Genomic DNA, 26,165 nt, shown 5'->3' on the forward strand with positions numbered 1-26,165 from the left:
TTTCGTTCGTTAGAGGGAATTGCCATTTTTCGCACCAGAAAGATACTTTGTCTAACTCATTTTGCAATTAGTTTTGAGCATCTGAGGGCCTTACAAGAATGTAAATTAAACCATTATCTGCAAAAAATCTAAGAGGGCTGTTCACATTGTCTTCTAAATCGTTTCTATAGATCAAGAACAGCAGAGGGTCTATAACACTACCTTGTCCAACGCCAGATATTTATAAGTCGCTTGTGATGAACGGTGCCAAAAACCTTGTGGAAATCTAAAAATATGGACTCAATTTGACATTCCCTGTCGATAGCACTCATTACTTCTGCTCTGCACACAGAACCGCAATATGTCAGTACTATTTTACATAGCGTGCATCCGAAATCTTGGTCGAGTGGCCTCTGAACCAAACTATACCCCTCGTGTCCAGACTCACCAGAAAACCGAAATCACCTCTTTTCGTATCGCACTTCTGGCGGGAACCGAAGATAGACGAAGTGCTTCGTCTGAAGATCGTTATTCCTATGTTATAAAAATGACATATGAAACAAATTGCTATTGAAAATGTATTCAGTATGATACACTAACAAATCTGAATTAAACTTTATTAAGTATCAGTCTAAGAAATTTGGCACGCTGCCTCGTGCGATGTCAGCCAATCATACTGTCCTCCTAATAACCTGGCGCATTTTCGCACGGAATTGTTACTCAGTGTACCATCTGTTGTATATCTCTCACCCCAAATATTTGCGCTCTGCTTCTGCTACTGCAATCTGACAAACTATAGAGTGAATCCGAGGATGGAATCTCATGGCTCCGAGGCCCGCGGTAAGGGGCAAACTCACGGAGTGGCGACGATGTTACTTACGTGGCGTATAGTTAAGCTTCCGCCTGTTGCGGCTACAGGAGTAGCGACAAAAACGTCACAGGGTCCGTAAGATGCAATAAATACCCAAGCCTGAATATCAATCTTGCCATTAGACAGCAGTTGCAGTTCAGACAACATTTGAGTGCAAAATGTCGAGAGAGACTGATGTTTCTGTTACGATGGCGCACTCGGCATCGGCTGAGGACTCTTGCGTATCAACCGTTCGGCAACCCTACGACATTTGCCCCCGGCGAACCGCAGCCAGTAGCCCCACTACGACAAATCAAGCTATGGGAGAGGTCCTCAAGAGGAATATGGATAGGTATATGTCGTCGGCAGCCGCTGAAGATAATGCTTCTGATCTCCCCCAGCGGACGCTTAATTCCCCGCTGGTTCATATCAACCAAGTCGGCAATAGTCGAGGTTGTAACGCCAACGCTGCGGATGCGTCGTCGCGCAAGCGTGTTGCGTCACCATCGCGATAATTTACCCTGCCCCCCCCCCCCTCCACCCCAGCAAGGAGACGCTCACTAATGCAGAAGGCTTCCTCATGGCGAACGCACCGTCAAAGCATTTCACCTGCAGATCGTCCAGCCAATACTGATCAAGAATTCTTTCGATAAAGTGGCTGAAGTAGAAGCACCAGCATATCAGGAAACTACATCAGGACAGCAAAAAGTATTCACGGCACCGAAAACACCAAAACTACAGCCTGTAGTGATACAGTACTCTGGAGAATACTTCACACTGTACCATAAATTCTGGGACATCATCGACGATCACGTCTTCGAAGTCAAGCCCGCTGGGAAGGACTTTTATAAGATCCGCCCACGGACAACTGAAGATCATTGCAAGATTGCGGAATTTTGCTCCGATAGCAATTTTCCACTCTGCACCCACGCGACAGTACCTACCAAGCCGTTGAAACGCGTTATACGGGACCTGCCTTTCAAAACGGATCCGAAAAACATACAGGACATTCTGGTTCTGGTAGGATCTATATGGGATTCGCCTCAAATCTCCGAAAACTCGCTCTGCGTCTTCGCTTTTTCTGGTGGTGGCTCCAGACACCGAGCTCTGCTGGAAGATGTACACCATCACTTACCTTGGTGCCTACGAAGTTACGGTTAAAGATCTTCGCAGCAAACTTCGTAACCTCAGCACTTTCGGTGTCAAGGGTTCAGACATGTTGCGCGCTACTGTGGTTTTCCACGTCGCTGCATCAAGTATGCCGGACCTACGAGAACGCTAACCGCAACCTCAAGGAAGGAGTCGAAAAACCAAAATGTGTCATGCCGACAGTTACAGGGGCTGTGAAACTTTCAATAGCTCTGCTCTGCTGCAGAAAGGCATCACCTCTACCTTTCGCAATAAGTGTTCTGCTGCGCCGGTGCATGAGGGCATATCCTCCTCATTAGACCTCTCTGACCACACAATCTTTACACTGCCAGCAACGACTCTACGGATCCGTATGCAGCGATTTCTCCCGCGGCCGCTTCAACTAACACCAACGCTTGCTGTTGACGCTCATCTCCCAGATGAACACCCTCCTGGACCTCGTCCGCGAATTAAAGCAACTACGGCAGCAGCTACCTGTAGAGTGCAGCAAGCCATCGAAGCAGTCATCAAGACCACACCGACACCAATCCGTGGTCCATAATCGAGGGATGTCACCAGTGTGTGGAACGCTACTGTCATGTACTCACAACAAGAAAAATTCCGTCTATTTCTCTGTGAGGGAACCACTGATATGGGATTGAGAACAGAAACCCAATTTATGGAAGGAGTTAACACCAATGTTACCGGTTTCTTCCGCAGTCGCATTGATCGTCCAATGTCAGGCGGCAGTATGACCATTTATGTGCAATCAACCCTTCCACCGCCTGTTGCAACTTCCACCACTTCAGTCACCAGAGGCTACTGGGGCTACTGCCAAAACAGCAGATTGTCCAATTGTCAGGTCAACTTTATGCCTGCATCCGGCCTCCATGTGGAAACCTGGGTCCGCCTGATTTCATCACTCTACTTTCTCTCTGTGGCAGAGTTTTCCTTGGGAGAAGATTTTAATGCCAAGCATATGGGATGGCATTCTCGGGCCATGAATACCAGCAGCTAGCACATGATACGTGAGATTGAGTGGCAACAAGCAACTACCATCAGATCTCACCAGCCATTTCCCTCCTGGACCAGGACAGCAACCAGACGTTCTCGATTTCGCCATCTGTAAGTGAGTTCAGTATAAGGTCTCTGCTAGCATAAGGGTCATATTGTCTTTAGACCACATTACCGTGGTGTTTGAACTCGCCAACAATGCTGCTCCCATCCACCAGCGAGGTTTCAGCACCCATGACATTAACTGGGATCATTATCGTGGCCATTTTGATACCACTCTGCAACAGGCATCAGATATTTCTGTGCAAGGTTTGGATGCGGCGCCTAATATGTCACATACGGTGCCCTTCAGGTAGTCATTCATTCTACACCTGGCGGAGGAGACAATAAGTGATGGGACAAATCATGTATGCTGCAGCCAGCAACTTCTTCTAAAAGCTGTTGCCAAGAGGACACGTTGCTTCTGTGTCTGGCTGCGCACACTTAACCTGGGGTTGAAACACTTACTCAGCTGCCTCAGACAGGAAATAAAGGCTGCTGTGGGACAACATTGGAACCAAACCTGGGGCAACTACTTTTCCACACTTTTCGTCGAAGACGGTTCTGCATGGCGGAATACACTTTCTTTTCAAAAAACATCGCATTCCACCACTGTACGTCGGCGATGTCATCATCCCGTCGATCACGTGCACATCACTGTGGTTGTTTAGCGGTTTCCGCTATACCTGGAGAGGCATAACGCAGAAAACACTAGCCATCCATAATGGCAAACGATGTGCACGGCCGGTTGAGGAAGTCCAACGTGAAGATGATTGGAGGGCCGATTTGCTCCCCAACTGGATGATTCTGTACCTCCCACCACTTTCCTCTGTCAAGATTGCTGCTATCTTCAGTACCAGCCTGTGGAGGGCTGGTTCAAATGGCTCTGAGCACTATGGGACTCAACTGCTGAGGTCATTAGTACCCTAGAACTTAGAACTAGTTAAACCTAACTAACCTAAGGACATCACACACATCCATGCCCGAGGCAGGATTCGAACCTGCGACCGTAGCGGTCTCGCGGTTCCAGACTGCAGCGCCAGAACCGCGCGGCCACTTCGGCCGGCCCTGTGGAGGGAAGTACCATGAAGCCTGGAAGCAAATGCAGGTAGTAGCTATCCCCAAACAACACAAGAATCTTCGATCTCCTGCTAATTACCACCCTATTGGCTTTCTTCCTTCATGCTTATGGTTTTCGAGCCTGCAAGGTGGCTATATCACTCCACAATGCACAGCGTCTTTCTCATGAACAATTTGGATTCTGGTGCAGACATACAATAACCTACCATCTGATGTGGTTGACAGAGAACGCCGTGGATGCAGTGGAACGACAGGAATACTTTGGGGTGTCCTCCTTAATGTTTCCCAAACGTTTGATTGAGTGTAGCAAGAGGGCCATCTCCTGTATCACACGTCCACCTTTTTTGCTCCTGTCTGCACGTTCGGACATTCCATGTCCGAGCTGACTCAGGTGAATCCTCTAGTCGCCCTATCCATGTCGGAGCCCCACGAGGGACCACTGTGGAGCCCTTGTTGTATGTCCTCTTCACCAGTGATATGCATAAGACGCGAAGCACCCAACTGGCATTGTATGCGAATGACACTCTCCTCAGCACCAGCAAAAGCCCATGTATGCTGCAGTGACACCCTGAACGTGTCCTCAACGACGTTGTTGAGTGGGTAACCATGAATCGTCTTGCTTACAGTTCACAGAAAAAAATGTTCAAATGTGTGTGAATTCTTATGGGACTTAACTGCTAAGGTCATCAGTCACTAATCTTACACACTACTTAACATAATTATCCTAAGGACACACACACACACACACACACCCATACCCGAGGGAGGACTCGAACCTCCGCCGAGACCAGCCGCACAGTCCACGACTGCAGCGCCTTAGCTAATCCCACGCGGAAGTTCACAGAAGCCACCACCCTTGCTCAGCTTAGCGCCCTGTGCCCAATGTTATCCCACATCTTGAGATATTCGGGAGGACGACGGTTCAAACCCATCTCCGGCCATCCTGATTTATGTTTCCCGTGATTTTCCTAAATTGTTTCAGGCCAGTGCCGTGATGGTTCCTTTGAAAGGGCACAGCCGATTTCTTTCCCAATCCCTCCCTAATCCGAGCTTGTGCTCCGTTTCTAATGACCTCGTTGTTGACGGGACGTTAAACACTCGTTTCCTCCTATCTTGAGATCCAAGGAACGCCAGTCCCATGACTGACGGGCGTGAAATACAGGAGCATCACGTTCGACGTGCGACTCACGTAGCACCTCAACGTTGCGAACGTTTGTTGCGCGGCGATGAGGCGTCTCCGCCAGCTTTATCTGGTAAAGAGTCCGCAGTCAGTCCTGTCTCCTTACGGTGGACTAACCATCTGCAGATCGGTGGTACGGATGCCCACAGAATATGCGGCGATCGCCTGGGAAACCGCGACAGAACAACATGTAGTATATCTTCAACGTGTCTAGAATCGAGCTCTTAAGTTGGCTCTCCACCTCCCTCCAGACTATTAGACGGAATTGCTACAGCAACTGGTGGGCGTTCCCTACCTTCGAGAAAGCTTCTTTGAGATGTCGCGAAACTTCTTATTAAGACGGAAGCTTCGCTCATCAAGTACATTTGGGTGTTGGGGTACAAGGATCACTGGCACACCAGTACTTTATGGCTCGGTGTGCTGTTACCTAGCGTGATAGCAGGTCAGCATTCCCTCAAGATTTATTGAAGAGAACAACACAGACACTCATTAATTTCTCTACACTCCCATCAGATGACTGAAGGAACAAACTACGGGTATGGACTCCGCAACACCCTCGACAACAGTTTTCTAGCAAGTTCTCTCGACATCACAGGTATCTCACCAGTAAAGTCTTCTTTACCCTTATATCTGAATTCTACGGTTAAGTAGCTTATCTGTACCTGTATTTTGGTTGCAAACTCTTTGTGAATGGATCTTCTTATTTAAGATGACTGTGGATTTTTTCAGCTGGATTTTTACTGGCAGTCGTAACGTTTGCTCTCGACTGCGTTTCCGGCCATAGACTTAGCTTCAATGTTGGTTTCCACGCGATACATGGTTCACGGCAGTGATGTACCTACTTTGTATCTGTACACAAATCTTGCAGCTCGCTGAAGACAGCCCCACTGCCTGGCGCATTCAGTACAGCAGTCGCAGACAGGTCTAGGTCATTACGTGACGATGAAGTGAGCAGCTACCTGGGATTCCGGCGGAAGCACCAGACCTAAGATGTTGCTGCTGGTCTGACTACTCCTTGTCCAGCGCAGTGAGCATTGCTGCCTCCCATACTGCAGGTTGTAGCACCTCGGAACGGACTGGCTGTGTGCCCTGGCCTGCTCAAGGCAACCATAGATGTCTCTGCGGTCAGAATATTGTGGTCCTACACTGTGGTAGCCTTTCTAACTGATGAAGTGAAACAGCTCAGCTCGTAGTATCTTCAAGTGGCACGTTCATTGTAATTTCGGAAGCTATTGATGCCTGTACATTCTTCGTAACTGAAAACCTGTCAACTTCCGTCTCGCGACCAGCGTGAATCTTATAGAAAACAATAAGTTCCCCACCGGTAAACAAATATATGTGTGTGTATAGTACCTGAGAGATTCGGTCGCTCGATCAGGAAATTCTAGACTACTAACCTAAAGCTCTGGCTTATATCCCACACTGGTGCTACGTGTTTCTTTTTTTCGTTTGTAGCTTATTACACATTTGGTGACTATTTCTTAATGTCAAAAATTCGAAGTTGCACCGTGGTACGGAGCCAACATTAAACTGGATGAGCCGGTTCCAAGTGTAGGCTAATATTCCAGGTCAGTCCAATTTGGTATGGGTTCCACACGCTTGACAAGTAGTCAAAGAGAAGGAGGGTGGACACGAATGTTCTTTAAGCAGTTCCATTTATAGACGCCCTCTTTAATAGTACTTGGAGTACGCTGCTTTGCAAACCTTTAATTAGTCTCAAATCTCCTTTTGAATCTGTATCTTGCATTTTCTCTAAAGCTGCACTGCCTAATCCAAAACTCTCTATTTCCATAATTATCACATGGTAGTGGCAATGTTACGGAGTGTTTTACTGATCTGATTTGTATCTGCGATTGGGCACAATTTAATTCTTTCACAGTCAATGTGCTTCTCATCCACCAAATAAATCAAATGCATCACGGAAACTTTCACGACAAACGATGCTCTGGTATCTAGGAGACGTTTCGTGGATTCATTTCATTTCCGACGCAAGTATTTGAAAACTCGCGGAACTCGCTCAGCAATTGGCAATAAAATCTGTTTTGAACATTACAACTATGGAGAGTCACAATGCTATTACCAGACTGCAAAGTCTGCAAACCCATCTATCGGTTCGTACTGAACGACCAAGCTGCCTTTGTTAAGACGTGATGAACTTGTAGCCAGTCAGCAGCATACTTACAGGACACAGGGTGTCTAGCCGCACTTTCTAGGGCGTCTTATCACGGTCCGCGCGGCTCCTCCCGTCGGAGGTTCGAATCCTCCCTCGGGCATGGGTGTGTGTGGTGTCCTCAGCGTAAGTTAGGTTAATTTAAATTAAGTAGTGTGTAGGCTTATGGACCGATGACCTCAGCTGTTTGGTCCCGTAAGACCTTACCACAAATTTAAAAAAACAGCGTGTCCCATCCAGTGGGCAGGTGTGCTGGGCGCTATCTGTGTACCAGCTGCAGTGGGCTCTGTGTCGGTAGGCTGGGGTTACAGTTCACGAGTGCCGTTCCCGTACCTCGGTGTAGTTACTGCAGCGCAGCGAAGCGGCACATTACTTCGCTTCGACAACGAGCGACTGTCTCTCCAAGCACGGGCCGCTTATAGTGTTGCTTATTCGAAAACAAGGGTCACGTGTACATACCCACTGGGACAGAGCGTTTCCGATCTGTTAAATCCTGCCTAGTCGTCAAATTTTCAATCCTGCCTAGTCGTCGAATCTGGGGTGTCTTGGAAACCTGCCTTCTGCGATCGCTAGACAAACAATTCAAACAAATCGCGTTAATGAGTTTTGTTACGAAAAGTAAATGACAATGCTTAACTTTGAGAATTACATAGATGTGTCGCAAACAAAGGGCGACATCCGAAATAAACAAGCTTATTCAGTGTAACAATTCTACACTATTGGCTATTAAAATTGCTACACCAAGAAGAAATGCAGATGATAAACTGGTATTCATCGGACAAATATATAATACTAGAACTGACATTTGATTATATTTTCACGCAATTTGGGTGCGTAGAACGTGAGAAATCAGTACACAGAACAACCACCTCTGGCCGTAATAACGGCCTTGATACACCTAGGCATTGAGTGCAACAGAGTTTGGATGGCGTGTACAGGTACAGCTGCCCATGCAGCTTCAACACGATACCACAGTTCATCAGGAGTAGTGACTTGCGTATTGTGACGAGCCAGTTGCTCGGCCACCATTGACCAGACGTTTTCAATTGGTGGGAGATCTGGAGAATGTGCTGGCCAAGGCAGCAGTCGAACATTTTCTGTGTCCAGAAAGGCCCGTGCAGGACCTGCAACATGCGGTCGTGCATTATCCTGCTGAAATGTAGGGTTTTGGAGAGCTCGAATGAAGGGTAGAGCCACGGGTCGTAACACACCTGAAATGTAACGTCCACTGTTCAAAATGCAGTCAATGCGAACTAGAGGTGACCGAGACGTGTAACCAATGGCACCCCATACCATCACGCCGGTTGATACGCCAGTATAGCGGTGACGAATACAAGCTTCCAACTTGCGTTCACCGCGATGTCGCCAAACACGGATGCGACCATCATGATGCTGTAAACAACATCCGAAAAAATGACGTTTTGCCATTCGTGCACCCAGGTTCGTCGTTGAGTACACCATCGCAGGCGCTGCTGTCTGTGATGCAACCGTCGTCGAACTGTTCGTGCAGGTGGTTGTTGTCTTGAAAACGTCTCCATCTGTAGACTCAGGGATCGAGACGTGACTGCACGATCCGTTACAGCCATGCGGATAAGATGCCTGTCATCTCGACTGCTAGTGATACGAGGCCGTCCGCAGCTCGTGGTCGTGCGGTAGCGTTCCAGGGTTCGATTCCCGGTGGGGTCAGGGATTTTCTCTGTCTCGTGATGACTGGGTGTTGTGTGATGTCCTTAGGTTAGTTAGGTTTAAGTAGTTCTAAGTTCTAGGGGACTGATGACGATTGATGTTAAGTCCCATAGTGCTCAGAGCCATTTGAACCATACGAGGCCGTTGGAATTCAGCACGGCGTTCCGTATTACCCTCCTGAACCCACCGATTCCATATTCTGCTAACAGTCATTGGATCTCGACCAACGCTAGCAGCAATGTCGCGATACGATAAACCGCAATCGCTATAGGCTACAATCCGACCTTTATCAACGTATGTTACGCATTTCTCCTCCTTACACGAGGCATCAAAAGAACGTTTCACCAGCCAACACCGGTCAACTGCTGTTTGTGTATGAGAAATCGGTTGAAACCTTTCCTCATGTCAGCACGTTTTAGGTGTCGCCACCGGCGCCAACCTTGTGTGAATGCTCTGAAAAGCTAATCATTTGCACATGACAGCATCTTCTTCCTGTCGGTTAAATTTCGCGTCTGTAGCACGTCATCTTCGTGGTGTAGCAATTTGAATGGCCAGTAGAGTAATACAAGCGAAGTAATGAGCTTGACGCTTCTAATTTTGTCGTTATTAGGCAAACAAATAAAAAACTAGTTACAAAGGAGAAAGCAAAAAGACGATACATACTGTCTTCTAATTTTTTTTACCATTTGTGTTTCACTAGCGAGTTTAATCCGTTTGTGTCATCTTCACGCTGGTTTTATTGTTTGCCTCGTTTTTGTGACATATTGCGAAGGCTGCTTGAGGACGTGGTAGCATTCTTCTACTGTTCCGCCAGAAAACAGACGCAATATCTCTAACTGAAAAATTATTTAGATATTACAATCCGCAGACAAACAAAAATGCTGCATTCTTCATAAATAAGGATACTGATAATATTGATATAAATGAAATATTGATATAAATGAAAACAGTTTTTGATTTAATACTTTTTCAACAGTATACCAATCAGCTCCGTCAATAGAGAAAAAGTGCTGATTTTATTTGGCAAACAAATAAAAAACTAGACACAAGGGAGAAAGCAAAAGGACGATATGTACCGCCTTCTTAATATTTTTGATCATTTGAGTTTATATTTTCTCTAACAAATAAATGTTGTATTGAAATATTTATTCATCGGGTATCCCATTCTTCCTGCAGTGTGTAGAATTTACCATACGGCAACTGACAAGAATTTAATTTCGAGCCGGCCGCGGTGGCCGAGCGGTTCTAGGCGCTTCAGTCCGGAACCGCCCGACTGCTACGGTCGCAGGTTCGAATCCTGCCTCGGGCTTGGATGTGTGTGATGTCCTTAGGTTAGTTTAAGTAGTTCTAAGTTCTAGGGGACTGATGACCTCAGATGTTGAGTCCCATGGTGCTCAGAGCCATTTTTTTGTAAATTTCGAATTTTTTTTTTGCCATTAAGGCAACGGAGGGAGGAGCTTCCTTCCTTCCAAGAGCCTTAACCTCCTTACTTGGAGCTCGTGTACTTGGTCACCGCCTTCGTGCCCTCGCTCACGGCGTGCTTGGCCAGCTCGCCAGGCAGCAACAGCCGCACAGCCGTCTGGATCTCGCGGGACGTGATGGTCGAGCGCTTGTTGTAGTGCGCCAGGCGAGACGCCTCGGCCGCAATGCGCTCGAAAATGTCGTTCACGAAGCTGTTCATGATGCTCATCGCCTTCGACGAGATGCCCGTGTCGGGGTGCACCTGCTTCAGCACCTTGTAGATGTAGATGGCATAGCTCTCCTTCCTCTTGCGCTTCTTCTTCTTGTCTCCCTTCGAAATGTTCTTCTGCGCCTTGCCAGCCTTCTTGGCGGCCTTCCCGCTAGTCTTGGGCGGCATCTCGAACGTACAACAAGCAGCAAGCGCTCCGCTCTAGTCAGCGTCTCCCCACCGTTCAGTACTTCGCTGAGCGACGCGCTCTTTGCTGACTCTCTACGTACCATGAACAACAAAAGAATACAATCGTTGCTCAAACTGTCCTCAAATGTGGCATGTGGCCTGCCCGTGGGGTGGAGCCTGTCCGGGGCGGTGGCCGCACGAGGACTGAAGTGTTGGTGTGCAGCGCAGCGATGCGGCTCAGTAGAAGATTCTCTCTGCTGGCCGCAGTGGGTGTGAGTGAGGATCGTTGCCCTAGTTGGCCCCTGATGCCGCACTAGAGCGTCGGCGGTGCAGCGCAACGACATGGCTTATACTCGTACTTCTACAGGTTCCCAATGACAGCGTCCTCATCGCCCCCACCCAGCTGTGAGCTCTCTGTGCAGCAGCTGCAGCGATATTTGTGTCTGCAGATGTGGGTCACCTGTGGCTACATCGGCAGCCTCCGACGGCGCTGTAGGATGTCGATGCTGAAGCTCAGCGATATGGTACGTTAATTCCTTCTGCTGTCCCGGCTTGCGAGTCCTCAGCAAATGCTGAAAGTGTCCTGTAGCCACCTTTCATTAGTCCGGTAGCCCATTTTCACTAGCATTTCTCTTTCTTTTCCTTGTTTCTCTTTTCTCATAACTCTCATAGTGGTGTGATTCAGCCGGCCGGTGTGGCCGTACGGTTCTAGGCGCTTCAGTCTGGAACCGCGTGACCGCCACGGTCGCAGGTTCGAATCCTGCCTCGGGCATCGATGTGCGTGATGTCCTTAGGTTAGTTAGGTTTAAGTAGTTCTAAGTTCTAGGGGACTGATGACCTTAGAAGTTAAGTCCCATAGTGCTCAGAGCCAGTTATACAGATTCAGCAGCAGTTGTACAGAATAGCCAACTCTCATAGTGGTCAAGTAGACAAAGAGGTTTGCGCTACTTTTGAGAAACCCATCTGCGTTAGGTTGGTGGCGGAAATGGCATCTTTGGGTTTTCCGGGCCACGATGAGCGTGGAAGAGGCTGGAGAAGAAAGCGGGAGGCAGTCTTCCGCCGGTACGGGAAGCGTCCACAGCTGTGCTCCAGTCGAAGAAGGGTGAGTTAGACTGACCGCGTGGCGCGTTGTTATTTGGCGGGAGGAGAGCTGTTGGCTTTTGGTCTCGCTTTTCAACTCTGAAAGATTGCTTTGCCTTGTCGCAGCAAGGAATGCAAAACTTTGGCAGATTTTTCTTTTAGTAAATTTCTATAGCAGACTTGGATCCATCGGAAGAGCGCCACACAAAGGTGTCGTTAAGAAGTGAGCACTCGCTTCTGTATGAATGTCTGTTTGCCTTCAGCTGTGCCTGTATAAGCTTTTATTTTTCTAAATATTAATAGCTTTGCCTTCTCTTAAATTTTCTTTGCTTTATGTATCTTTCGTCCGTGGGGAGCCAACCACGTGGTTGAACATTAGAGTTTGTTGGGCTACCGTCATCGATAACTGTCCGATCTCATGTTTGTTTTAAAGAATGTTAACTGTTCATGATTGTGTGATGTGATATTGTTGCAACTTGGTCACGATACCTAGAAATAGCGTCTCCACGAACCACGTGGGCACGCAGGTGTACTACGAAACGTGTACCGTTTCACGAGTTATTGCAGATCAGTTATCAGGCAACAGCAGTTGTATGAATGATTCACACCAGAACTTTTAGGTGTAGATTATGACGGTGAATGTATCAATGCTTTTGTTTAATGTTTTAGGAATTAATTTTATCAGGAATTGTGTACATGCCTCACGTCTATATCTTAGAAATAAATGATTTTATCCCCAATTTTCTCTTGTACTCCGAGGTTACGTTTTTGCACCTAAGCCACTCACCTCATAGCTTTCCCGTTAGCACATCCAAAGCGTTTCCTTACGCACAGCTCCAGTGATTAGTTTCCCCTTTTATTTTAAAACAAATGCTTTAGATTAAGTTTTATTTTCAGGTGTGTTGCTGGGAGCTGATCTTATGCACAGTGTTCATGCATTTCCTCTTTCATTTTAAATGTTTGATTCTCGTGAACAGTGCACGGGCGATACTATTAATTACATTGCATCCCCTATGAGCGATATCACGACGTATGCATTTTTATGAGTTTTGGTCTGTGATCAAATTAATCTATTTTCCGACTCGACCAAACCTTTGATTAGTTGTATGGTTAGAGTCGGTGGCGACCCGAATCTTAACGTAATAAGCCGTAGAAACAGGTTAGTTACAAAGCTATCGTATCTGCCTCTCGCAGCTGTAGTGATTTGTGTGTGTGTCCGTGTGTTTGCAGGTCTGGGTCACGTGTGTGGCTTCCCCGGGAGACCAGCGGATGGCGGCTACTACTTAGACTTGACGGTTGCGCAGCCGGGCGACACTGTGGAGTACTTCTGCTGGCCCGGATTCTCGCTGTTCGGAAAGAAGGAGCGCGTCTGCCTGACCGAGGGCTTCTGGTCCGACCGCATGCCAATCTGCAGTAAGTACCATCATCCATTCTACAGAGTTTTCCTTGCCTGTACTTCCCAACACCGCATCCAACATGAAAGCCAGGGTGAGCAGGGAGGACAACGTAACGTCAGTACCGTGTCACAGAGAGGGCACCCTCAGAGTAAATATCTCTGGAGTGAGCATTGCGTTCTGCGCATGTTGTCAACATTAAGCCAGGATTGTCACGTGTTTTCGGGACTTCGCTGTGCGTTTGAAGTTTATAATATCAAGAGTTTTTGTTGTGTTTCACCGTTTGGTGATAGTGTAATAGAGATGGTGAGTTACTGTTGTTGCTACGGAAGCAAAGAAAAATATGTGAAATGATGGATAGTAACTCTTCATGGGTACATACCATGTAGCTCTAATTATAGTTATCATATTATTAAGAGACACTACATATGTTTAAACATTTCGAGACGCATTATAATTAAGGCTTGATTCTGTAGACCTATTTTTCTACGATTTTATGACTATATAATAGATATTACGGCTCGTACAAAAGCTTACAAACAATCGCTTCCTCTCGTAAATTTTTTAGTAGAACAGGATAGGGAATGGTTAGTTGTTTCAGCAAATACTATCATCCATGCATTTATCAGTGACTTGTCGATTATGTATATAGATTACGCAGTCTACTATTTATTTAATAAACTGGGAGCAAGTACGTAAAATGCGTTAAATAATTACTTCACAGGGTCACCAGTAAGAAAAATTGTGCTTTAGGTAGCAAAAACGAGGAAATAAATAAGCAGAAATAGCATAAAAAAGGACGAATTAGCAGGGATATAATCGCTAATGCGTGACAAATACGGTGTTTTTCGGACACTTGCAAAAGTACTAGCGTACTTTCAAGTCGTTTTGCAAGACTATCACTGCAAAAATGTACGTCAGGCTCTGTAATACTATAAAGTGCCGTATCATACCGAAAACCACCAAGTGCATCTGAACTGTGACACCTATCGCAAAGAATCAGGATGTAATATCACTTGCCCTTAGAAGTTACGTAGCTGGTTTATTCCCGGTATCAAATGGATACTGTTAAAATGTCTGCGCAACGTATATAAATAATCCACGACACGTTCGAAAAGAATCCGTCTGTACTAGTGATGTAGTGACATTCTAAATATGCAGCGCACTATACGCACAAACACACGACGTCCCGAGAACACGTGAACAGGCCGGCAATGTACCGGGTGATCTAAAAGACAGTATAAATTTGGAAACTTAATAAACCAAGGAATAATGTAGATAGAGAGGTAAAAACTGACACACATGCTTGAAATGACATGGTGTTTTACTAGAACAAAAAAAAAAGCACCCCATACTGCTAGACGCGTGAAAGATCTCTTGCGCTCGTCGTTTGGTGATGATCGTGTGCTCAGCCGCCACTTTCGTCATGCTTGGCCTCCCTGGTCCCCAGACCTCAGCCCGTGCGATTATTGGCTTTGGGGTTAGCTGAAGTCGCAAGTGTATCGTGGTCGACCGACATTTCTAGAAATGCTGAAAGACAACATCCGACGCCAATGCCTCATCATAACTCCGGACATGATTTACAGTGCTGTTCACAACATTATTTCTCGACTACAGCTATTGTTGAGGAATGACGGTGGACACATTGAGCATTTCCTGTAAAGTACATCATCTTTCCTTTGTCTTACTTTGTTATGCTAACTATTGCTATTCTGATGAGATGAAGCGCCATCTGTCGGACATTTTTTGAACGTTTGTATTTTTTTTGTTCTAATAAAACCCCATGTCATTCCAAGAATGTGTGTCAATTTGTACCTTTCTATCTACATTATTCCGTGATTTATTCAGTTTTCAAATTTATACTGACTTTTTGATCACCCGGTATGTTGACAACACAAAATCTGTTCTGCGCATGTGAATGCTCACTTCAGAGGTATTTACTCTATGAGAGCACCATGAGATATGACACAATGTCTTACAAAATTGGACTCACTACTGTCGAAAACTGTCTTCATCAGTCACCAGATAGCCTATTCTTACCCTCCTGAAACAGACACCTGCTACCTACAACGTACTTAACTGAGAGTATTCCTTGTGAGACTTATGCCGATTTTTTGACTGTCTGACAGTTACCGTTCTGATAACTTCACCAGATAAACTATTACTCACCCCATTAAAACAAAATACTGATGGTTTTCGAGCGCCGGAGATTGCGTAGAACTGGCACTAGGCATTTATGTCACCATACATCGCTGACGTAATTAATGGAAATGAAGTTATGTGACTCTGATAGGTCGTAGTACGGAGTACTGTAACACAGATGGTCGTGGAGACGTGACAGAATGTCAGAGACGAAGTATAGTGTTTGAATGTGCCTATGGCCTCACTGTGAGTTAAGTTGCCCGATTTCTTGGTACACTGAGGTAATACACTACTGGCCAATAAGATAGCTACACCACGAAGATGACGTGCTACAGACGCGGAAATGCTCAATGTGTCCACCATCATTCCTCAACAATAGCTGTAGTCGAGAAATAATGTTGTGAACAGCACTGTAAATCATGTCCGGAGTTATGATGAGGCATTAGCGTCGGATGTTGTCTTTCAGCATCCCTAGAAATGTCGGTCGACCACGATACACTTGCGACTTCAGCTAAACCCAAAGCCAATAATCGCACGGGCTGAGGTCTGGGGACCAGGGAGGCCAAGCATGACGAAAGTGGCGGCTGAGCACACGATCATCACCAAACGACGAGCGCAAGACGTCTTTCACGCGTCTAGCAGTATGGGGTGTTTTTTTTTTTTTCTTCTAGTAAAACACCATGTCATTTCAAGCATGTGTGTCAATTTTTACCTCTCTATCTACATTATTCCTTGGTTTATTAAGTTTCCAAATTTATACTGTCTTTTAGATCACCCGGTACATTGCCGGCCTGTTCACGTGTTCTCGGGACGTCGTGTGTTTGTGCGTATAGTGCGCTGCATATTTAGAATGTCACTACATCCCTAGTACAGACGGATTCTTTTCGAACGTGTCGTGGATTATTTATATATGTTGCGCAGACATTTTAACAGTATCCATTTGATACCGGGAATAGACCAGCTATTCTATCTGCATACCACTTACTTTTTGCCTTCCTAATAACTTTTTTAAGCACCTTACAATACTGTTTGTAATGGGCTACTGCAATTAGATTGTGACTGTTTCTAACGTTTTGATATAATTGCCACTTTGTTCTACAAGATATTCTTATACCTTTAGTCAGCCACCCAGGCTGCCTGTTTGTGCTAGTACCCTGTTTTGAACGTTCTAACGGAAAGCAACTTTCAAAGAGCACGAGAAAAGTATTGAGGTAAGCATTATATTTATCGTCTACTGTATCACCACTATAAACATCTTGCCACTCTTGTTCCTTGATAAGGTTTACAAAAGTCTCTACAGCAACTGGATCAGCTTTCCTAAAAAGTTGGCAACTATATTTAACATGTGTTGCAGCACAAAAATCTTTTAGACTTAAAATTTGTGCATCATGATCTGAAAGGCCATTCACCATTTTGCTAACAGAATGCCCTTCTAGTAATGACGAATGAACAAAAATAATGTCTATGGTTGTTCTACTGTTCCCTTGCACTCTCGTTGGAAAGAATACGGTTTGCATAAGATTATATGAATTAAGGAAGTCTACCAGCATCCTTTTCCTTGCACAATTACTTATACAATTTATATTGAAGTCACCACATATAACTAACTTTTTGTATTTCCTATAAAGTGAACCGAGAACCTCCTCTAGCTTTAGCAAAAATGTTGTGAAATCGGAGTCTGGGGATCTATAAATAACAACAGTAAGAAGTTTAGCTCCACTAAATTTAACCACACCTGCACAACATTCAAACACCTTTTCAGTGCAGTACTTTGAAACATCAATTGACTCAAATGGGATACCGTTTTTCTCATACATGGCTACTCCCCCACACCGCAAAGAGCTCCTAGAAAAGCTGCCAGCCAACCTGTATCCTGGTAAAGGAAGCCTTATTTAAGAAGTGTTCAGATATACCAATAATTTCAGTGTCAAAATCTATAAGTAGTTCACTAACTTTATCTCTAATACCTTGTATATTTTGATGAAATATACTAATTCCGTCATTAATCGGATACCTAAGCTTTGTCGAAAGTGGTTTCTTTGTTATAGAGACTTCCCTTAAGCAGGAATACCTGTTAGCTGACTTCAATCTAAAAAAGGTACAGCTCTAACACCCACAACTACCGGAATTTTCCCATGAGTGATCCCCCCACCCCCACCTATGCTGTCACCTATAAGCTTTGCCCACCTCCCCTTTCCATACCTGTTGAGGTGCAGGCCATGTCTAGTGAAACCCGTCCTGCTGATAGACTCCACCGACACCACTGAAATGTGACTCATGCCTTCTGTCATTAGCGCACCCCCAAGTCTGATGTTATTACGCCTGACGGCTGTATTAAGATGAGGCCGAGCGTGACGCTGAAACAGTTCCACGAAATGCACAATCGTGTTGCCAGTCTGAGTGGCTATCTTTTCCAGGCCACCATCTATGTCATACTCCCCATCCCTATCAATACTATTACCAGTCCCACCCACAATCACTACCTGATCGTCTTTTGTAAAATCCTTACGTAACCCCCCTATGTTAAAAGTCACCTGAGCCAATCCTGCATTAGGCTTCACAATGCTGGTGACCTGGTACTCACTCCCCAAAACTTCCTGCAACTGCTGGCCTACACCTCTACCATGAGAACTACCTAACAGCAGAACCTTCTTCTTTCTCTTAGACTTTGCAACTGTCCTAGCCACCGTAACTGCTGAGGTCTGCTGCATACTTCCTACATCTATAGCTACTAGAGATTCCTCTCCACTAGACTCTGACAGCTGGTCAAATCTACTACAAACACCAATAGTAAAACTATCTGAAAATCTCCTTCTCCTAGCAGATCTCTTGCCAACAGCCAGCTCCCATTCCCCAACCCCCTTTTCCCTCCTCATCCTATCTAGCTCCTCCTGTGCGTTTTTCAACTGCACCTGAAGGGCATAGAACTTACGCTTCTGCTCCTCTATCAACTTACTCTTGCTACATAACCTGCAGTTCCAGGAGAGGATCTCACCAGAATGCCCACTGGCTTCCCCACTGCATTCCCCCCAGTGAAAATACTTCGAACAAGTCTCACACCGCAATTCACTACTTACGAACCTACGATTGTCTGAACGCCTCAGTACGAGGTCTAGTTTCCCTTATTTTTGAATGGTGATCATTGCGCGATTTGAAAGTTGGTGGTAATAATATATGATCTACAACCTCGGCGAAGATCGAATTTTGAAATTTGGTGAGCAGGCCCTTCCGTTTAGCGCGTCGTCTATCTGCAAGTGTGTCCCACTTCAAACTTTCTATGAGATTTGTAACGCTCTCGCGATGGCTAAAAGTACCAGTCACGAATCTTGCCGCCCTTCTTTGGACCTCCCTGCTCCCTGCCGCCGTTGGATAAGCAGCTGCAGCAGCAAGTCGTATACTCCTAGCTCACTCATTTCTTACATAGTTTAATTCTTAATTTCTTTGAGTGTTTTTGGTACTTGCATTGTTTGATACATAAATTTCGGGCGTGTTATAGTATTTGCGAGTTGTAGCATCGCGTTTTAGTACCTGAATAGTGTAAAATCGCGTAGTCTCCTTCCGCTGCCGAGCAGTGTGTCAGCAGTGCGTTAGTAGCAGCATTACTGCATTTACTAGGCAATCTTGTATTTTAATAACCGTTTAAATTTTGTCGATTTGTTTGCGCTCTCTGTAGATTAGTTCAGACGTTCTTTGCAAAACAGTTTTGAGCATGGATAGGGACTGCAACTGCTGTGTTCGGATGCAGGCTGAGTTGGCATCCCTTCGCTCCCAGCTTCAGGCAGTGTTGGCTTCGGGCACACAGCTTGAGGCTGTTGGCAATGGGCATCACTGTCGGTGTCCGGATGGGGGTTTGTCGGGGACGGCCAGCTCGTCCCACGCATCCCCCGATCGGACTAAGACTGTGGTTGCCCGGGATACTGCCCGCATTGAGGCTGATCCCTCACCTGTGGTAGAGTGGGAGGTAGTCTCAAGGTGTGGCAGGGGGCGAAAGACATTCCGGAGGGCTGAACGGAAGGCCTCTCCAGTTTGTCTGACGAACCGGTTTCAGGTTCTGTCTCAGGCTGATACTGATCTTCGGCCTGACATGGCTGCTTGTCCTGTTCCAGAGGTTGCCCCTCAGTCTGCAAGATCCGGGCGGTCGCAGAGGGTGGGCTTACTGGTAGTTGGGAGCTCCAACGTCAGGCGCGTAATGGGGCCCCTTAGAGAAATGGCAGCAAGAGAGGGGAAGAAAACCAATGTGCACTCCGTGTGCATACCGGGGGGAGTCATTCCAGATGTGGAAAGGGTCCTTCCGGATGCCATGAAGGGTACAGGGTGCACCCATCTGCAGGTGGTCGCTCATGTCGGCACCAATGATGTGTGTCGCTATGGATCGGAGGAAATCCTCTCTGGCTTCCGACGGCTATCTGATTTGGTGAAGACTGCCAGTCTCGCTAGCGGGATGAAAGCAGAGCTCACCATCTGCAGCATCGTCGACAGGACTGAGTGCGGACTTTTGGTACAGAGCCGAGTGGAGGGTCTGAATCAGAGGCTGAGACGGTTCTGCGACCATGTGGGCTGCAGATTCCTCGACTTGCGCCATAGGGTGGTGGGGTTTCGGGTTCCGCTGGATAGGTCAGGAGTCCACTACACGCAGCAAGCGGCTACACGGGTAGCAGGGGTTGTGTGGCGTGGACTGGGCGGTTTTTTAGGTTAGATGGCCTCGGGCAAGTACAGAAAGGGCAACAGCCTCAAAGGGTGCGGAGCAAAGTCAGGACATGCGGGGACCAAGCAGCAATCGGTATTGTAATTGTAAACTGTCGAAGCTGCGTTGGTAAAGTACCGGAACTTCAAGCGCTGATAGAAAGCACCGAAGCTGAAATCGTTATAGGTACAGAGAGCTGGCTTAAGCCAGAGATAAATTCTGCCGAAATTTTTACAGAGGTACAGACGGTGTTTAGGAAGGATAGATTGCATTCAACCGGTGGTGGAGTCTTTGTCGCTGTTAGTAGTAGTTTATCCTGTAGTGAAGTAGAAGTGGATAGTTCCTGTGAATTATTATGGGTGGAGGTTACACTCAACAACCGAGCTGGGTTAATAATTGGCTCCTTTTACCGACCTCCCGACTCAGCAGCGTTAGTGGCAGAACAACTGAGAGAAAATTTGGAATACATTTCGCATAAATTTCCTCAGCATGTTATAGTCTTAGGTGGAGATTTCAATTTACCAGATATAGACTGGGACACTCAGATGTTTAGGACGTTTGGTAGGGACAGAGCATCGAGTGACATTATACTGAGTGCACTATCCGAAAATTACCTCGAGCAATTAAACAGAGAACCGACTCGTGGAGATAATATCTTGGACCTACTGATAACAAACAGACCCGAACTTTTCGACTCTGTAAGTGCAGAACAGGGAATCAGTGATTATAAGGCCGTTGTAGCATCCCTGAATATGGAAGTTAATAGGAATATAAAAAAAGGGAGGAAGGTTTATCTGTTTAGCAAGAGTAATAGAAGGCAGATTTCAGACTACCTAACAGATCAAAACGAAAATTTCTGTTCCGACACTGACAATGTTGAGTGTTTATGGAAAAAGTTCAAGGCAATTGTAAAATGCGTTTTAGACAGGTACGTGCCGAGTAAAACTGTGAGGGACGGGAAAAACCCACCGTGGTACAACAACAAAGTTAGGAAACTACTGCGAAAGCAAAGAGAGCTTCACTCCAAGTTTAAACGCAGCCAAAACCTCTCAGACAAACAGAAGCTAAGCGATGTCAAAGTTAGCGTAAGGAGGGCTATGCGAGAAGCGTTCAGTGAATTCGAAAGTAAAATTCTATGTACCGACTTGACAGAAAATCCTAGGAAGTTCTGGTCTTACGTTAAATCAGTAAGTGGCTCGAAACAGCATATCCAGACACTCCGGGATGATGATGGCATTGAAACAGAGGATGACACGCGTAAAGCTGAAATACTAAACACCTTTTTCCAAAGCTGATTCACAGAGGAAGACCGCACTGCAGTTCCTTCTCTAAATCCTCGCACAAACGAAAAAATGGCTGACATCGAAATAAGTGTCCAAGGAATAGAAAAGCAACTGGAATCATTCAACAGAGGAAAGTCCACTGGACCTGACGGGATACCAATTCGATTCTACACAGAGTACGCGAAAGAACTTGCCCCCCTTCCAACAGCCGTGTACCGCAAGTCTATAGAGGAACGGAGGGTTCCAAATGATTGGAAAAGAGCACAGGTAGTCCCAGTCTTCAAGAAGGGTCGTCGAGCAGATGCGCAAAACTATAGACCTATATCTCCGACGTCGATCTGTTGTAGAATTTTAGAACATGTTTTTTGCTCGAGTATCATGTCGTTTTTGGAAACGCAGAATCTACTATGTAGGAATCAACATGGATTCCGGAAACAGCGATCGTGTGAGACCCAACTCGGGTTATTTGTTCATGAGACCCAGAAAATATTAGATACAGGCTCCCAGGTAGATGCCATTTTTCTTGACTTCCGGAAGGCGTTCGATACAGTTCCGCACTGTCGCCTGATAAACAAAGTGAGAGCCTACGGAATATCAGACCAGCTGTGTGGCTGGATTGAAGATTTTTTAGCAAACAGAATACAGCATGTTGTTATCAATGGAGAGACGTCTACAGACGTTAAGGTAACCTCTGGCGTGCCACAGGGGAGTGTTATGGGACCATTGCTTTTCACAATATATATAAATGACCTAGTAGATAGTGTCGGAAGTTCCATGCGGCTTTTCGCGGATGATGCTGTAGTATACAGAGAAGTTGCAGCATTAGAAAATTGTAGCGAAATGCAGGAAGATCTGCAGCGGATAGGCACTTGGTGCAGGGAGTGGCAACTGTCCCTTAACATAGACAAATGTAATGTATTGCGAATACATAGAAAGAAGGATCCTTTATTGTATGATTATATGATAGCAGAACAAACACTGGTAGCAGTTACTTCTGTAAAATATCTGGGAGTATGCGTGCGGAACGATTTGAAGTGGAATGATCATATAAAATTAATTGTTGGTAAGGCGGGTACCAGGTTGAGATTCATTGGGAGAGTGCTTAGAAAATGTAGTCCAGCAACGAAGGAGGTGGCTTACAAAACACTGGTTCGACCTATACTTGAGTATTGCTCATCAGTGTGGGATCCGTACCAGATCGGGTTGACGGAGGAGATACAGAAGATCCAAAGAAGAGCGGCGCGTTTCGTCACAGGGTTATTTGGTAACCGTGATAGCGTTACGGAGATGTTTAATAAACTCAAGTGGCAGACTCTGCAAGAGAGGCGCTCTGCATCGCGGTGTAGCTTGCTCGCCAGGTTTCGAGAGGGTGCGTTTCTGGATGAGGTATCGAGTATATTGCTTCCCCCTACTTATACCTCCCGAGGAGATCACGAATGTAAAATTGGAGAGATTAGAGCGCGCACGGAGGCTTTCAGACAGTCGTTCTTCCCGCGAACCATACGCGACTGGAACAGGAAAGGGAGGTAATGACAGTGGCACGTAAAGTGCCCTCCGCCACACACCGTTGGGTGGCTTGCGGAGTATGAATGTAGATGTAGATGTAGACCTTCTCAATATCTTGAATCAGACCCAACTGGTAAGGGTCCCATACAGACGAACAATACTCTAAGACTGGACGAACGTAAGTATTGTAAGCAATTTCCTTTGTTGAAGGACTGAATCGCTTCAGCATTCTGCCAATAAACCGCAGCCTAGAGTTCGCCTTACCCGTTACTTATGTAATCTGATCGTTCCATTTGAGATCATTGTGAATAGTGACACCCAGATACTTCACGGATGTTATCGATTCCAAAGACTGGCCATTTATTTTGTATTCGTACATTAGTGGGGATTTTCGCTTTGTTATACGCAGTAGGTTACACTTATTAATATTGAGAGATAACAGCCAGTCATTACAGCACGCATTTATTTTCTGCAAATCCTCATTGATTTGCTCACAACTTTCGTGTGATACTACTTTCCTGTAGACTACAGCATCATCGGCAAACAGTCTAATGCCGCTGTCAATGCCATCAAGAAGATCGTTCATGTAAATCGAAAAATGCAGCGGACCCATTACGCTGCCCTGGGGCACACCTGATGTTACGGTTGTTTCTGTTGAAGTCAGCCCGTTCAGGACGACATACTGCTCCCTGTCTGTTACAAAACTTTCTATCCATTCACATATGTCATCGGATAGCCCGTAAGCGCGCACTTTTTGGAGCAAGCGACAATGCGGAACTAACTCGAACGCCTTTCGAAAGTCGAGGAATATGGCATCAACCTGGGAGCCGGTATCTACAGCCTGTTGTATTACACGCACAAAGAGGGCTAGCTGTGTCTCGCATGACCGCTGTTTCCTAAAACCGTGCTGGTTTCTGTACATGTGCGTCTCAGAGGCTACAAAGGTCATTACGTCTGAACACAAAATATGTTCCATAATACTACAACAAATCGATGTCGGTGAAATTTGTCGGTAATTATGTGCATCCGATTTTCTACCCTTTCTATAGATTGCTATGACCTGGGCCTTCTTCCAGTCCCGTGGAACTTTCAGCTCTTACAATAATCCCTGATAGATGATAAATAAGAATGGTGCTATATTTGTAGCGTAGTCAACATAAAATCTTACGAAGATACCGTCTGGACAATATGCCTTCCTGGCATCTAAGGATCTTAACTGTTTTACAATCCCAGATACACTAAACACTAGGTCAGCCATCCTTGCGTTTGTTCGATAACTGAAATGGGGAATGGTGCTGCAGTCCTCTACCGTAAACGAGTTTTTGAAAGCTAGGTTTAGAATGTTGGCCTTCTGTTTATCATCATCCGTTACATTACCCGAACTGTCAGCAAGAGAAGGTATTGAATTATTTGTAGCGTTCATAGATTTTATGTAGGACCAAAATTTTTCGGTGTTATTTTTAGAATCTGCAGATAAAATATTACTTTCAAATTCGTTGAAAGAATCTCTCATTGACTTTTTGACAACTGCTTTCATTTCGCATAATTTCTGTTCGTCAGCGGGGCAGTGATTACGTTTAAAACGACTGAGCATAATTCTCTGCTTTCTCAGTAACTGCATAATATGTTTGTTGAACCAAGGTGGATCCTTTCCCTCCCCTATATTTTTGCTAGGCACATATTTCTCTAGCACGTGGTGGACAATACCCTTAAATTCCGACCAAAGATGCTCGATATCTTTGTGTCTCGCGGTGAATACTTGGAGCTGACTATGAAGATATTCATTAATTATGTTTTTATTTGCTGTCCCAAACAAGAAAACTCTACACTGTCTCTTTGGTATTTTTGCAACGTCCACTGACATAGAAGCCACAACGACATTATGGTCCCTAATGCCTACTTCTATATTAACTTACTCAAAAAGATCAGGTCTGCTTGTCACCAAGATATCTAATATGTTCCCATCTCGAGTTGGTTTTCTAACCAATAGCTCAAGGTTGTATGTTGAGAGCGCTCCTAGAATAACTTCACGCGAGTCTTTGCTTCTGCCCCCTGTGATACACGTGTAATTTTCGCAGTCTATGGATGCCAGGTTAAAGTCTCCACCTAGAACTAATGGATAATTTGGATATTTATTTCCTTTTCCTATGTATTCAAGACTTTCCCTGAAACGTTCAGCGACGTTTCTTGCGGATGCTGGTGAACTATAAAAACATCATAATACAATGATCACTCCTTGTCTAATTGCCGGCCGGGGTGGCCGAGCGGTTTTAGGCGCTACAGTCTGGAACGACGAGACCGCTAAGGTCGCAGGTTCGAATCATGCCTCGGGCATGGATGTGTGTGATGTCCTTGGGTTAGTTAGGTTTAAGTAGTTCCAAGTTATAGGGGACTGATGACCTCAGAAGTTAAGTCCCATAGAGCTCAGAGCCATTTGAACCATTTTTGAACTTTTTCTGATTGATAGATTTATCCACACTATTTCACAGTCCGACCCAGTATCGATCTAACTGCGTTTAAACAGATTTTAACTGCAATGAACACACCACCTCCCATAGCATCAGTCCTATCCTTCCTCAACATTGCCCAAACCGAGTTCAATATTTCACTGCTATTTATGTCTGGTTTCAACCATCTTTCGATACATAACACAATATTGGCATTACCACTGTTTATTACGGAGAGTAACTCGGGGATTTTGCTACATACACTTCGACTAACATGAGATTTAGCATATTTAAATCCTTTGGAATGACCTGTTTGGGCGAACTAACAATTTTTACAGTTGGCACACCCACATCAGTAGCACGAACTGGTAATTTTTCAGGCCAGCGGTTTGTTTCCCATGGGGAGCAACCTAATCTAAAAAAAAGCCACGTGCTCGCCACAAGTACTGTGCTACCCATGTAGCTGCTTCCTGTGTGTAGTGCACACCTGATCTATCGAGGGGGTCCTTCCACCCCATAGCGTAGGTCGAGGAATCTACAACCATTTTCGTCGCAGAGTCGACGTAGCCTCTGGTTTAGATTCTCCACTGGACTCTAAACCAGATAACCCCGGTCCACCCTGGGTACGATGCTGCAAATCGTCAG

General features: G+C 45.7%; 1 protein-coding gene across 1 annotated transcript in view; it reads left to right on the forward strand.

The window, feature by feature from the left end:
* The first annotated feature begins 1,149 nt into the window (after window positions 1-1,149).
* LOC126249436 (uncharacterized) overlaps window positions 1,150-26,165 on the forward strand; it is a 780,472-nt gene continuing 755,456 nt past the window's right edge. Inside the window, exons 1-2 of the mRNA XM_049951089.1 lie at window positions 1,150-1,282; window positions 13,295-13,477. Of these exons, the coding sequence (XP_049807046.1) occupies window positions 1,150-1,282; window positions 13,295-13,477 (316 nt within the window). The remainder of the gene's footprint in view (window positions 1,283-13,294; window positions 13,478-26,165) is intronic.

Source organism: Schistocerca nitens, chromosome 3 (assembly GCF_023898315.1).
Source record: "Schistocerca nitens isolate TAMUIC-IGC-003100 chromosome 3, iqSchNite1.1, whole genome shotgun sequence".
Taxonomy (NCBI): domain Eukaryota; kingdom Metazoa; phylum Arthropoda; class Insecta; order Orthoptera; family Acrididae; genus Schistocerca; species Schistocerca nitens.